This window comes from Aquarana catesbeiana, linkage group LG02 (genome assembly GCF_042186555.1).
Source record: "Aquarana catesbeiana isolate 2022-GZ linkage group LG02, ASM4218655v1, whole genome shotgun sequence".
NCBI classification, from domain to species: Eukaryota; Metazoa; Chordata; class Amphibia; order Anura; family Ranidae; genus Aquarana; species Aquarana catesbeiana.
The window spans coordinates 95149664-95165747 of NC_133325.1; the positions used below are offsets into that span (position 1 = coordinate 95149664).

A 16084-nucleotide genomic window follows, 5' to 3' on the forward strand; every position below is an offset into this window, starting at 1 on the left:
TCTCGGCGATTCCTCACATGTGTGGTTTGAACACCTTTTACATATGTGGGCGCGACTTATGTATGCGTTCGCTTCTGCGGGTGAGCACAGAGGGATGCAACACTTCAAAAAAAACATTTTTTTCTTATTCTACTTTTTATTTTTACACTGTCCCCTTTTGATGGCGATCCAAGCCATCAGATGGATTGGATCGCTTCTGGGTTTAATGACCGGAAAGTGGCGGGAGTTTGGGCGGATTGGGATGGGTATAGAACTTTTTTTACTATATGGTTGACCTACAAGTAGCTTTAGTTTCATTCATTTTGCTGTGCAGTGTTGCTGTATATGCAAGACCTGCCATATAATGAGATTTATGTTTTGCACCCTTTTTTTTTTTTTTTTTTTTTTTTTATTATTAATAGAAAAAGGCAACATGTACCTGTTTATTAACTCTGGACAGCAGATCTGTGAAATGAAAGCTTTCCAAGAAGAATATCGATCTTGGTTCATAGGTCAGACCGTTCAACAAGGTAAGAGTCCTTAAAGCGTATCTTAACACAAAAGCAAACATTTAATTTTATTGTAGCATACCAGTGCTTAGACTTTCTTTTTACTTTTTCATCTATTGAGGTGCACAGGAAGCCTTAAACATTTGAGTTCTGACAGGGTGATTGGACACTGGCAAACAAAATCTTGGCCAACCGAGGATATCGCCTCCAATTCCAGCAAACCTCAATTTATGGCTAGTGGTCTAGGAGTTAGTCTTAGTACAGCAGAGCTTTAGAAAGGATCTTTGTTTTTTGTCAGTCAAGATTCTTTTGTACACCACTGCTTGAGCTTTGTCTCTTCAATTTAGGCTTTCCAGCATGGTTGACTTGGCCTAGCTTTTACAGTACCATGCCCAGGCCCCACTGACTTCTCCCCACAACTCTCTCTGCTTGAAAAAATTGAATGGTGATCTTTTGATCTGTTATTTCTGTGACTTTGGTCACCTTGTTGCTTCTAACAATGTTATTTCCAGCCTTAGGTCATTCTGAGTCACTCCCAAATTAAAGGAGACTGCTTCGGCCCTTATTTATGCAGTGTGCACCTCTCTAAAAACTAGAGGATCAGCCTTGGTGCCTCTACCAGTGGGTTGTTTAACCACTTAGGCTTCTGAAGGTTTATCCCCCTTCGGGACCAGGCCTTTTTTTCGCGATACGGCGCTGCGTTAATTTAACTGAAAATTGCTTGGTCGTGTGACACTGTACCCAAATAAAATGTTTGCTTCCCCCCACGAATAGCGCTTTCCTTTGGTGTATTTCATCACTTCTGCGGTTTTAATTTTTTGCCCTAGAAACAAAAAAGGCAGACAATTCAAAAAAAAAAAAAAGAAAGAAAGAAACAATCTTAGTCGCCATAGGGCAAAAAGGACAGTAATGAAAAGGAAAAATATAACTGGCTCAGAGTTCCAACAATTCACAAAACAGGAGACCTAGGGCACCACCATGTAATCCTACACCAGCGAGGATTGGTGAGAAGGGGAGAAACAATTACAATCGCTGCACAATGCATTCAATTAGCAGCAGGTATTAGCGCTATCGTTCCCAAAATCCTGATATCCATTCAGCAGGTATTAGCACTACAAGTCCCAGTGTCTTGGTATCAGCATACAGCAGGTATTATCACAAGATTGTGATAGAGGAAGAGCAGTTGACCTGAGATTAATACAGATGTCATCTTCAGCATGGATATCCGAGTAGTGCAATTGACGTTTTTTGTGCAGGTCTCCTTAAAATCAACAAAGCACCTGACTTTAACTCAGGTTGTCTTCTGTCCCTCAGCAAGAAGGTTTCCAAGACACTTGAGCCAAGAGCTCCTCCATATCTATCACTGGAGCAAATTCTGAGGATTCTCTTTTTCGCTAAAGCCGCATACACTAGTAGGTTTTCTAATCAACGTGCAGCCCAGGTTCACACAAGTGCGATCTCAACGTCGTGCCGATCACATGTGATGTCTGAGCAATGCGAGTTCAGCCATACAGTTGAATGGTGAACTCGCATTGGATTCGCACAGAAAAAGGTGCAGGAACTTCTCCCAGACCCCCCCCCCCTCACTGGAATCGGGTCTCATGGGTGTTCTCACCCATGCGATCCGATTCCTGACCGAATCCACAGTTCGCACTGCGATCTGTGAACCGATCTGGGGGTATCATTAACATTGTATTGACACCCACAGCGGTTCACAGAAGACGTTGTGAACTGCCTGCGAGAGAGATGCAATGCGGAAATTGGCGCTGGAATCGCGTCGGTTCCCGCATCACACAAGTGTGAACCTAGCCTCATACAGAAATTCTCAGTATGTTCGATGACTTGATAAATGACGTTCAAAATTACTTCAAAATCTAATTTGCTTTTGACCATCGATTTTGTAATTAAGAGACTTACCGATAAAAACCACATACACTTTTAGAAACTTGTTCAAGAAAAAAATTCTAACCTGCTTTTTTCAAATTTTTCTTGTTGGAGTCGAAAACAACCATCAATTTTGACCCCAGTAATGATTAGAAAATTGAATGACTGTTCTTAAAAGAAAAACTGTTGAACGAAGCTCTACTAGTGTATGGCCAGCTTTTGCACGGGTCTGTTTAGCAATCGTAGACCTGATCCCAAATTCCCTGTGCCGAGGTGTCTCCCTATTTCCTGGGTGCAGGATATGTGTGCAACCTACTAAGGAGCTTCAGCTCTAGACTCCCCTGTGTGGAAACAGCAATTCATTAATCTTTCGTGCTCATTAGCTGAAGGATTTATATAATGCTTTGACTTTTTTTTTTTTTTTTCTTTTAATGTAACAATTTATGGAGGTGGTTAATTGAACTTCAAAATATTACTGATACTACATTACATTTGCATGCTATAGTGCAAACTAATCAGATAACAACATAGATTGGATTTACTGTTTGAAATACCTTTTCTCATGTTTTTTACTTTTGTTCTAGATGGCAGGTTATTATACGCAACCCCAGTGGATCCTCTGTTTTTGGTGATATACTACTTAATAAAGGCAGACAAAGAGGTATAGTGGTATATGTATACATATGTAAACAGGAGCTATATTAGTCAGTGTGTGTATATGTGTCAGTGATGAGCATGTGATCGTACACCCAAAACAATCATACAGTATTTTTGTTTCAGCCTGCTTAACCTGTTACTGTTTACTCACAAGTTATCTATTTTAAAATAATTGATGCATTTTCTATACACGCCCGAAAGGAAGTGCATACCTTTTTGACCTGACCTCTTTTGCTTCGTATAATGGCTCTGTCATGAGTGTTATGCAAATAAACGTCAGTTATGTAATTGAGCTCTACCCATTTCTGATTCATGCCTACAAAAATATAAACTAAAACTTTTAGTTGATGGATAGCTTGAACAATATTTTGGTCTCAGATTTGAGATTTAGCCATTGTGAGGGTTGATGGCTTTCAGTCCACTAATTTAGCAGCCACAATGTCCCCTTTTATATCTATTATACTTCTGCATTCTCATTATTAATACTTTCAGTTTGTCTTTTTAGCAAGGAAAATTTCAGCCAGCGGAACAGATTGTGGTAGATGAGGAGTTTCCATCTTGTAACTTGTTGCTGAAGTGCACTCAAGTAGAGAAGTCCCTCCATCATGTGACAGAAGAAAAAGGTGCCGTTTTCTTGCATTTCTTGTGATATTAGTGACATTGTCTAGGCCAGTGGTTCTCAACTCCAGTCCTCGGGACCCACCAACAGGCCAGGTTTGCAAGATAACTGAAATACATCACAGGTGATATCACTTGCTGCTCAGTGATTGCAGTATTCTAGTCTGCAACTCCCCAAGGTAATACTTAAAATCTGGCCTGTTGGTGGGTCCCGAGGACTGGAGTTGAGAACCACTGGTCTAGGCATTACATCAGAATGGCCGTTAGGAAAGCAACCCTTCACTTTTCCAAAATATCTTTTGCCTTTTCAAGAACATGTGTCTGTGTTTAAAATGGGATTACAGGTCCTTGTTTAGACAGACGCAATATTTTATCATTCGTGAATTCATGTGAATTTTGCTTTCTCTGAACGTTCATTGGAATTTCCTGGCCATCTTTCTCGCTTCCTATACATTTTTTTTGTTTTTGTTTTAATGATTCCAGCATAGCTTAAAGCGGATCTTCACTGTATCCGAGCACCAAAAACACTATTTAATTAATTTTAAATGTTCAAAGCAAACTCCCCCATCCATCCATGTCTCTAAGCTCTATTTTGTTGACAAATAACTTTGATAAACAACCCCCTAGCATTTCTGGCCGTGGCCATCTTGAGTATGGGCAAAATAATTCATGTAGCATTTACCGTATTTATCGGCGTATAACACGGACCTTAATTTTTAAGACGGAAGTTTCAGGGAAGAAATTTGAAATGAACAACTTTGAAGCAAAATAAGGATCAGTGCCCATCTGCAGCCTTGCCATTGCCCATCGTTGCAGCCTGATCAGTGCCCATCTGCAGCCTCTCCATTGCAAAATGATTCATGTAGCATTTACCGTATTTCTCGGCGTATAACACGGACCTTAATTTTAAGAGGGAAGTTTCAGGGAAAAAATTTGAAATTTGAAATGAACAACTTTGATACAAAATAAGGATCAGTGACCATCTTCGGCCTTGCCATTGTCCATCAATGCATCCTGATTATTGCCGGATTACACAGTTGGATCTTCTGTTTACTCGGCACTCAGTCACACACAGTCCCTTCCCCTGGACAGCTCATAGGATAGACAGAACGCTGGTCCAATGCTAGGACATATGACGTCTATTCTATGAGCCATCCAGGAGGTGGGACTGTGCGACCGAGCACCAAGTAAACAGAAGCTCTATCTGTGTAAACCCCCCTCCCCCCCCAAGGTAAGCCAGGTAAATATTGCTGTTTACCCTTTTTATTGATTTTCCCTTTATTTTCCGGGGGAAAAAGTACGCCAATAAATACGGTGCTTCCTGAAATCCATCTGCCCTTAGCTTAAAGTGGATGTAAACCCACCCCCATTCATGAAATCTGACCTAGGCACATATATCTGTAATGTTTACTTATCTCTCTCTCAAAAGCCCTAAGTCCTGTGTCTTTCTGCTGCTCCATTCCCCTGTTATCAGCAGATAACTTCTGACAAGTTCTCTAACACAGGAGATAAAAAAACAGCTGGAAATTTGTATCGGCGAGGGAACTTGGAGACGGATAAGCAGAGAGCTGGTCTATTCACAGCACAGCTCTGCATGTTGAGGGGGGATGTGTGCCTTTCCTCCAATCAGCTCACACACAGTGTATGCCCAGACTCTCCTCCCACTGCTGAAACAGGAAGAAAAATTTCTAACACGATGTGCACTTTCTAAAGAATATATAAAGCTGAAGACAGCAGATATACATGTAAAACTTTATGTAGGGAGATTTGTTTCAGCTCTGTGTATCATCTGAGAATGTTCACTTGACTGGGTATACAGTGGGGCAAAAAAGTATTTAGTCAGCCACCAATTGTGCAATTGGGTGTCCCACTTCCAAAGATGAGAGAGGCCTGTAATTGTTATTAGAGATCGACCGATATGGGATTTTTTTTTTTTTTTTTTTTTTTTTTTTTTTTCCTTCATCTCATAAAATCTAACAGTTAGACCCCTTTCACACGGGCATTTTTCAGGTGCTTTTGGGCTAAAAATAGCGCCTGTAAAGTGCCTGTAAAACGGCTCCCCTGCAGTCTCAGTGTGAAAGCCCGAGTGCTTTCACACTGAGGCGATGCGCTGGCATGATGGTAAAAAAGTCCTGCAAGCAGCATCTTTGAAGCGGTGTATACACCACTCCTGCCCATTAAATTGAATGCGCACCGCTGCCAAAGCGCCTGCAAAGCGTTTTGGCAGCGGCACTTCAGGGGCGCATTTAACCCCTTCCTCGGCTACTAGCTGGGTTATAAGCGCCCCGCTAGCAGCCGAATAGCGCCGCTAAAATGACGGTAAAGCGCAGCTAAAACTAGCAGCGTTTTACCGTCAACACATGCCCGCTGCAGTGTGAAAGCAACCTTAAGTGATACAGAAATTTTTTTACATTTAAACATTTATTAAACAAAACAAACCTCCAATCAGTTCACTTCTATGTAGAATTTAGATAAAAAAAATAAATTAAAAAAAAACTATATCTTAAAAATAAATGCACAAAAACAGGTAATCAAAACTTTTGGACGAAAAAAAATGGGCTAACTTTACTGCTTAGTTTTTTTAAAATGTATTAGTGTATTTTTTTTTTTAAAAATTGTGTTTGAAAGACCGCTGCGCAAATATCGTGTGACATAAAATATTGCAACAACCGCTATTTTATTCCCTAGGGTCTCTGCTAAAAAAAAAATATATAATGTTTGGGGGTTCTAAGTGATTTTCTAGCAGAAAATATAGGATTTTTACTTGTAAGCAACAAGTGTCAGAAAAGATTTAGTCTTTAAATGGTTAAACTGAGAGCTTCTACACACGGAATTTAGTTCATTCATAAGTGTAAAACATTGTATCCTTCAGGTTCTTTTTGTCAGATTTGGCAGGCTGCCCAGAGGAGGGAGAAGTCGCTTCACAGAAGAATACAGGCAACTTGTATTGACTTACTATACAGAAGTCATTTGCAAGTCGCGCTGAAGTTATATCTGCCTTTTTTATCAGCACAATATGCCGATTAAGTAAAAAACACCAAATATCGGCCGACCGTCGACCTCTAATTGTTATCATAGGTATACCTCAACTATGAGAGACAAAATGTGGAAACAAATCCAGACAATCACATTTGTCTGATTTTTGAAAGAATTTATTTGCAAATTATGGTGGAAAATAAGTATTTTGTCAACATCAAAAGCTCATCTCAATACTTTGTTATATATCCTTTGTTGGCAATGACAGAGGTCAAACATTTTCTGTAAGTCTTCACAAGGTTGTCACACACTGTTGCTGGTATGTTGGCCCATTCCTCCATGCAGATCTCCTCTAGAGCAGTGATGTTTTGGGGCTGTCGCTGGGCAACACGGACTTTCAACTCTCTCCAAAGGTTTTCTATGGGGTTGAGATCTGGAGACTGGCTAGGTCACTCCAGGACCTTGAAATGCTTCTTGCGAAGCCACTCCTTCATTGCCCGGGCAGTGTGTTTGGGATCCTTGTCGTGCTGAAAGACCCAGCCACGTTTCATCTTCAATGCCCTTGCTGATGGGAGGAGGTTTGCACTCAAAATCTCACGATACATGGCCCCATTCATTCTTTTGATGTACACGATCAGTCGTCCTGTTCCCTTTGCAGAGAAACAGCCCCAAAGCATGATGTTGCCACCTCCCATGCTTCACAGTAGGTATGGTGTTTTTTGGTTGCAACTCAGCATTCTCTCTCCTCCAAACATGACGAGTTGTGTTTCTACCAAACAGTTCTACTTTGGTTTCATCTGACCATATCACATTCTCCCAATCCTCTTCTGGATCATCAAATGCTCTCTAGCAAACCTCAGACGGACATGTACTGACTTAAGCAGGGGGACACGTCTGGCACTGCAGGATCTCAGTCCCTGGCGGCGTAGTGTGTTACTGATGGTAGCCTTTGTTACGTTGGTCCCAGCTCTCTGCAGGTCATTCACTAGGTCCCCCCGTGTGGTTCTGGTAGTCTCCTGTGGCTCCGTATAATGTATGTTCAGTCTACATTTCATGCGGAGGACACATTAGGGGAGATAAATAGGAAAGTGCAGTGGAATGGGTGCCTCTGGGGCCCTGTAAGGTGAGATAGATTCCTCTCTCTCTTCCTCCCATCTCCGCTTTGCATGCTAGGGTGAAATTAGTTGATGGGGGAAGATTGCCCATCCAATCGCTGCACTATATAATTCCAACGGGATATTGACGTAACGGTGCTGTGTGGGGGTCTCGTAGGCGCACTTAGGGGATCCACCTGACCTATTGTGGTAATCTTCCCAAAGTCAAGGCAGTGTAACCGCCATTAGTGGTTAAACAAGCAGCGTACCCCCATCACCGTTATTGTCAAACATCCATGCCGAGTTTCAATCGGGCAAATAAAGCTGTGATGGGTTGGTATGTATCCCAGGGGGGGATCTGCAGCTCAAAGCCAAGTGAGCTCAGAAGTCAATCCAATCATACAGGCAGCAGGAGGTTTGGAGGTGGGAGAGCAAAAGTCACACATTATATCGCTAACTACTCATTCAGGGGTAGGGGATGGGAGTAGTAGAACTTGCCGAGGCAATGGGGACAGTCAGTCTCAGGAACCATGGGGGGGGGGAGGGGGGGAACGTGGGGGAAGCTAGGGATCCACCATCCGAGATCTACTCGCGTGGGGCGCCACCCGAGGCGGATTGATGTCTTCTCCTTCCGCGAGGACGTGGTGGTAGTGGACCTCGGGCGGCTGAAGGGCCCGATCTGCCAGCTGGACGTGGGAGAATCTGTAACCAGTCCGGTAACTGTATCGGTTCTGTTTCCAGGTAATGGAATAGGGCTGGGAGATCCGCAGTAGACTGGAGAGTGAATGCAGACGAATCCTTACGGAATGTCACTGCTAGTGGGTAACCCCAGCGGTAAGTGAAGCCCTTCTGCTTCGCCAATTCAAGAAGGGGTCTCAGCATGGCTCGGCGTCTCAGAGTTGCTCTTGAGAGATCCGGTAGAATTCTAACCTGCGATCCGTTGGTGTCCACGTCCCCGTGTTCCCAGGCACGGTGCAGTATGTTCTCTTTCTGAAGGTAGCGATGTAGTCTGCATACTACATCGCGGGGATTGCTCGGATCGGTCGGTCTTGGCCCCAGTGTTCTGTGCACTCTATCGAGCTCTATGTCAATGGTCGCGTCGTCCAGAACAGTTTGGAAAATCCCTGTCACTGTTTCAGCCAGGCTCTCGGGGTTTACAGTCTCCGGAATACTCCGGAGCTGCAGGTTGTTCCGGCGGCTCCTGTCTTCGATGTCTTCGATGTGAAGTTGAAGGGCTATGGCATTATCTCTATGGAGATCCCGGGAATGTTCCAGTGCTGAAACTCTGTCCTCCAGTGACGATACCGCTACCTCTCCCATTGTTATCCTTTCTGACAAGCTGGATACTTCTCCCCTCACCTCCTGTATGTCTCGGCGATGAGTCTCTTCAAGACGGAGGATCATCGTTTCGGTTCTGGGATTTTTGCTCACCGTTCTTGTGATCATTTTGACCCCATGGGGTGAGATCTTGCGTGGAGCCCCAGATCGAGGGGGATTATCAGTTGTCTTGTATGTCTTCCATTTTCTAATTATTGCTCCCACAGTTGATTTCTTCACACCAAGCTGCTTGCCTATTGCAGATTCAGTCTTCCCAGCCTGGTGCAGGTCTACAATTTTGTTTCTGGTGTCCTTCGACAGCTCTTTGGTCTTCACCATAGTGGAGTTTGTAGTGTGACTGTTTGAGATTGTGGACAGGTGTCTTTTATACTGATAACAAGTTCAAACAATGTGATTGTCTGTCTGGATTTGTTTCCACATTTTGTCTCTCATAGTTGAGGTATACCTATGATGACAATTACAGGCCTCTCTCATCTTTTTAAGTGGGAGAACTTGCACAATTGGTGGTTGACTAAATACTTTTTTGCCCACTGTATGTGAGGCTTTACATCCACTTCCGGACTGCCCACCCTCGTTTTACGTGATGACTTTGAAGGAGGATATCGTTGTTATGGCAGCAGCTAGCTGCCATAACCCCGGTATCCTCCTTTTCAGCGGGCGGTCCACTACAAGGTAAAAGTGGTCTCTGTGGCAGATTCGCTGCAAGATCACTTTTATTGGCGGCGGGAGAGGGGCTCCCCGCCGCGATCTGGAGCCATCGGCAGCGCAGAGGCGATCGCATCTGTCCCCTTGCTGGGTATGGAGACGAGTGAGGGGAAGATGGCCCCCACCCATCTCCATATCACTGCAGGGCGGAAGCGACGTCAAAACGTCACTTCCGCCAATAGCTCTTAAAGGGTCATTTTTCATTTTTTTTAAATGACAAATTTTTTTTTTTTTTTTTTTTTATTGCATTTTAATGTAAATATGAGATCTGAGGTCTTTTTGATCCCAGATCTCATATTTAAGAGGCTCTGTCATGCTTTTTTTTTTTCTATTACAAGGTATGTAATAGGAATAAAAATGACCCAATTTTTTTTTTTTTAACAGTCTAAAAATATTTTTTAAAAAAGATAAAATAAATAAGAAAAAAAAAAAGTCCAGACGAGCTCGTGTGCAGAAGCGAGCGCATAGGTGACTAGCGCCCGCTTATGAAAACGGTGTTCAAACCACACATGTGAGGTATCTCTGCGATCGGTAGAGCGAGAGCAATAATTCTAGCCCTAGACCTCCTGTGTAACTTAAAACATGCAACCTGTAGAGTTTTTTAAACTTCGCCTATGGAGATTTTTAAGGGTAAAAGTTTGTCACCATTCCACGAGCGGGCACAATTTTGAAGCGTGACGTGTTTGGTATCAATTTACTCGGTGTAACATTATCTTTCACAATATAAAAAATATTGGGCTAACTTTACTGTTGTCTTATTTTTTAGTTCAAAAAAGTGTATTTTTTTCCAAAAAAAAGTGCGCTTGTAAGACCGCTGAGCAAATACGGTGTGACAGAAAATATTGCAACAACCGCCATTTTATTCTCTAGGATGTTAGAAAAAAATGTATAATGTTTGGGGGTTCTAAGTAATTTTCTAGCAAAAAAAACTGTTTTTAACTTGTAAACAACAAATCTCAGAAAGAGGCTCGGTCCTTAAGGTGGTTAAGCATGCATGCAGGAGGGTGTGCTTAGCTGAGAAAACCCCTCTTCTTTTCCTCCTACTCCCCTCCTGAAGACTCAATCAATGTTGATTGAGAGAGAGAAGTTCTATTGTTAAGAGAAGCTTCAGAGAAACCGCCAGCTATACTATTGAATGTATATATGGACTTTTCTTTTATACTAAGCATTGTTTATTGAGAGAAGTTTGCAGTACAAAATGACACAAGATAAAAAACTACATATCGAAAAATCATTTGGGTTACATGGGTAGACAATGATCATCCAAATAGATAAGTATTCGTGGTTATACAGGAAAATCATAATGCTATATGACCTTATCCGCAATATGGTATGTCAAACAAGACTGCAATCGGAGAGTCAAATACCAAAAAAAAATAAGAAAATAATAACTCAGGTCGTTCTTGAAGACGGAAAGTGAACCAAGGGTTCCATTTAGCGTCATAGATAAGGATGGAGTCATGCGGTGTGTGAAATATTTTTTATGATAACATTATTTGATCAACTCCAGAGATAACCTGCGAGAATGGAATGGTGTTAGACTTCCAGTTAAGGGCGATTGCCCAATGCAGAGCAATACCAATAGTGTGTAATAATAGTTTCATTAGGGGTTTCGGGATATCGGGGGATTTTTTTCAAATAAGACAGTGAGTATGTGTCAGAGCCATGTTCCTCTCCGCCAGCTTGTCGATTAGCTCCAGAGTCCCTCTCCAAGTAGTTTGCAGAGCTTCTCACTCCCAGAACACGTGCAAAAAAAGAACCTGGAAGAGCACATTCTCGTAAACAAGATGAGGAAGTCTGGGGGTAGATCTTTCCCAATCGTAGAGGAGTATAGTACCAGCGAGTAAATAATTTAATTGCCGTTTCACTAATAGTAAGAGATTTTGTGCATTTACGCCAAATTCTGCCAGTTGGCTTCCCAGTCTTTGGGGTCGTATTCCAAATTTAACTTGCGTTCCCACTGGGTAATATGTTTTAATTTAGGACAATCTTTTACCATTTCGATATATGGACATTTTTAAAGCCCATCCCTGAGCTCTCTCCCACCCATTCACAATAAAAAAAAAAAAAACTTACTCGCCTGAGTCAGATTTTTCTTATGACCCTTCACAGAACCAATCTTTTTGCTGCCTCTCGATGTGACAGAATCGCGCAGCCAATGGGCTCTTCAGTACCTTGAGAGAACCCTACTGATAGACAGGAAGTGGGAATTGTGCACATTACCAGGAAAGGAGCATCCAGCTTGTAGAAAAACCCTACTGTTTAGTGCAAAAGAAAGATAACTCCAGCATGTCATGTGACCACAGATTCAGTTAAGTATTTGGGCTACTTAGTTTTATTTTTAAAGCTGAACTCTGGGGAAAAGTAAAAACCCTCCCTTGCAGTGGAACAGTGCTCACGCTACAAGGGTTAAATACTTGTTTATGTCTAAGACTGGCGTAGCACTTTTACTTCTCTGATTCTTGCTGCCCTGTGCCCTGGTGTTGGACTATTCATCAGCCCTGTATTGGTCATGATTAGGGCAGCAACTAAAGATTATATTCATAATCGATTAGTTGGCCCATTCTTTTGATCGGTTAATAACCCTAAAACAAAAAAAAAGTGTGGTATATAATTTAGTTAATATGTAAAGTTTAAAAAAAAAAAAAAAAAAGCAATTTATTCTTAAATATCTCTATGCAGTGGTAAATATAAATAACCAACTACATGGTTAGGGAGCAAAATATCGAATCCACTCTGAGAATAACAGACAGAAGAGAGATATACTGTATATACTATTAGAGGGGATATACTCTATATATTATTAAAGGGGGAATCGTAAGTATCATCAGACTCGGAGATCAAATTTTGTTTATTTAAAGAAAAAAAAAGTTAGACTGTTTTGACGATTTTCAAACAGAACTGTGATATATTATTATATGCCGGCCATACAAAAAAAAGTCTTCCTTCAAAAAAAATGTAATTTACTTATAATATATAACTTTATAATTATAACTTTTTCTTTCGATTTTCTAATGGCTAGTGGGGTCAATTCAACGTTTGTTTTCAACCACAGTGATGGGAAAATTTAGAAATAGTAGAAAACTTCTTGGTCAAAGGAATTTTCAGACAGTGTATGTGGTTTTCTTTTAGAAATTTACATTCATTTTAAAAACAGAATGTTAAAAGCAAGTGAAAATTTCAAACCTTCTTTCATTCAGTGAATGTACAAAGATTTTTCGTATGAATATTCTCATCTAAAAATTGATCCATGTGGCCAATCTAAGGCTCGGTTCACACTTATGCAGTTTGCTTTTGATCTGTTTTTTTTTTCGGCCAATTTGTTGTTGGGCAGATTAAAAAACACAAATTGCTGCAAGAAAGCATTACATGCTTTTCTGCAGCTTCTCCATTGAAGTATATTGAACCAAAAAAAGCACCGTTTGGCGTTAAAAAAAAAAAAAAAAGTCCCTGACCCTTTCCAAATACGCAGCAGCTGAAAAAAAGCATAGATGTGAATGTGTCCCATAGGAAACCATGTAAATAAACTGTACTGCATTTCTGCAAAAAGCACCAAAAAACACACATAGGTGTGAACCAGGTCTAAGACGTTTAGAAACATAATGGGTTTAAAAAAACTGAAATTGGCCCTTTATAGTACAAAACAAACAGATAATCCCTACTCTAAGGGGTTGATTTTTTTTTTTTCTGTGAAAGTAATATTTTACAGTAGGGATTATTCTTTTTGTACTATAAAGGACTAATTTTTAGGTTTTTTTGCAGAGGAGTCGGCTGGACTGGAGGATAGGGTAAGTGACCAAGTCCCCTAGACATAAAGCAGTGTTGGCACAGGCCCACAACAAGGGAGCTACAGGAGGGCAGGGTGGGTTAAGTTTGGTGGGAAGAGGGGTGGGGGGTGATTAGTCTGGGGATCAGCTTCAACCTACTATAGTATTTTTATTTCCCTTCCAGGGGTCTCAAACTGGCGGCCCTCCAGCTGTTGCGAAACTACAAGTCCCATGAGGCATTGCAAGGCTGACAGTTACAAGAATGACTCCCTCAAGCAGAGGAATGATGGGACTTGTAGTTTTGCAACAGCTGGAGGGCCACCAGTTTGAGACCCCTTCCAGTCTTGTGATTAGCTCCATCTGCGTTTTGTAGCTCCAGTCCCCGAAGCATGTTCGATTTGTATTTCCTCACCGAGCATCATCTTTCTCACTGATATATTTGCTGTGTAGGGGATTGTGTAGGGACCTTGAACAAACATGCAGCAAATGAAAGACCGAAACTGGTGACTTTCTTATTTGACATACAGTATTTGTTCTGTGATCAGCATGATGGCTTGGTATCTATCAGTATCTCCAGGATTGGTCTGCAGTAGCAGGTCAGGTTTGTCTTAAGTCTTGTGGTGGTCTACTAAGAACATAAATGATCCTGTAGGGGGAAAAAATAGAATAAGGCTTCTTGCACACTGAGCCTTTGCTCAGCTCCTCTGAAGGCCTTTTTCTTCTGGTAGGAGAAAAGTTGCTAAAAAAAAATACGGTAAAAGTCACTTATTGCACACACATTTATGTGCATTTAAACTGGCCACAATATTTATTCTGGTTATTAGAGTGCACTAGCAATAGGTTTATTTTATTTTATTTATTTTTTTTGGTGTAAACAATGCTCTTCTAATACGCCAGGGGCATTAAAAAAAAAAAAAAAAAAAGCCAAACGCCTGTAAAACTGGCTTTTTTTTTTTTTTTTTTTTTTTTTTTTTTAGCTCTGTATGTATGAGCCATAATTCAGAATTAACCTTTTGTCTTTGCATTCTTTTTTTTTTCTAGAAATTGGCAGCAAGAAGTTTTATAAATACAGCAAAGAAAAAACTTTAGCATGGCTTAAGAAAAAGGTGATAATTTTATTTTATTTTTTGTACCGTTCACATTTTACTATAATCATGAGTGCAGTTTAATGTTGGTTAGATTACTTCTCCCTAGCATTTTCGACCATACTATATAATATACGCTATATATAATATACTCTCCTATCTGTTTACTAATGCTAGCAGCATAGGGATTAAAAATAGTCAATGTCAGTAGAGAGATTTAAGTTCTGCTTTAATCATTGAGTTTACTTCTTTTGAGGAACATGGTGAAATGTCTTAAATTGCGAAAGGTGTTTTGTAAAGATACTGTGTGCAACCCCTTTTTCAATATTAAGTTATTGAATATCGACAGCTTGTTTTCAGTAGGTTGCCGTTTATTAAGGTTTGCACTTTTTTTGTTGAACAGTGGGTATACAACTTCAACTTGAGCTTACAGCAGTTCAGAGAGTGACCCCTATTCTAAATGCCAAGAAACACTTTATCAGTGACATTCATTCTAGAGCAGGGATGTCAAACTCCCATTTCGTCGTGGGCCACATCAGCATTATGGTTGCCTCAATAGGCTGGATATATCTGTAAGACTATATAAATGTATCTACTCTCTACCCTCACCATCACAAGTAAAGAGTCCCCCACCCTTCCTTACATCACAGTGCACCCCCCTTACTTTGTGCTGCTGGGGATGGAGCTTGGAATCAGAAAGTACAGGGTCTGAAGGAGGGGTGGAGTTAATTGCAAAAGTCTGCTAAATGCTGAGACCAGGATCGAGCAAAGCAGATGGAGACGAGGGGGTGCTGTGGCTGTACAGAGAGGCCCAGGATCTGTAAAAGGAGTTCTGTCCTCTGCTGAGACAAGGTGGGGTGGAGACTAGGGGGTGTCGCAGCTGCAGGAAAGGTGCGTGGGCTACATGAAATGGTCTGGGTGGGCCGCATTGGGCCCACAGGCTTTGTGTTTGACATATGTGCTCTAGAGTATCTTTTCCGGTTGGAGGGAAGCTGCTGAATGGGCAGATGTTGTTGGTGCAGCCAGGAAACCATCTACTGCTGCAGACATTAATGCATAGGCTTACCTGAAGTGTCGTTCTTCCTGTATCCTTGTAGCTCTAATTAATTAACATTAATGTTTGGCAGTATAATTCCATTTGTCGTACGTTAAAGAAAAAAGTGCTAAAATCTGTAAATAGTGATAAGTCAGCTGTAGTCTAAATTCCTCTACTATTGTCATTTTTCAGTCTTTGGAGCAATTTTTTCACCAATTAGAGCCTACTAGATTAAATTTGTATTAGAACTATTTGTATGCAGCAATGGCAAAATGTAGGCTATTTCAAGTGCCTAAATCTCATTGCTAATTTTGGTGCTGGCATTATTAGAACGTAATAAAATTATTAGAATGGTGGAATGTGCTGGTAATTTTTTGTTTCTTCCCACAGTCACTGATAAAAGGCCCGTACACACGTTTAGATTGTACTAAAAATC

At 41.1% G+C, this 16084-nt stretch overlaps 1 protein-coding gene across 2 annotated transcripts in view; it reads left to right on the forward strand.

Moving 5' to 3' along the window:
• RNASEH2B (ribonuclease H2 subunit B) overlaps window positions 1-16084 on the forward strand; it is a 38624-nt gene that overhangs the window by 4052 nt on the left and 18488 nt on the right. For both annotated transcript variants that reach the window (XM_073613234.1, XM_073613233.1), the window contains exons 3-6: window positions 402-509; window positions 2957-3033; window positions 3535-3652; window positions 14569-14633. In XM_073613234.1, the coding sequence (XP_073469335.1) occupies window positions 402-509; window positions 2957-3033; window positions 3535-3652; window positions 14569-14633 (368 nt within the window). The remainder of the gene's footprint in view (window positions 1-401; window positions 510-2956; window positions 3034-3534; window positions 3653-14568; window positions 14634-16084) is intronic.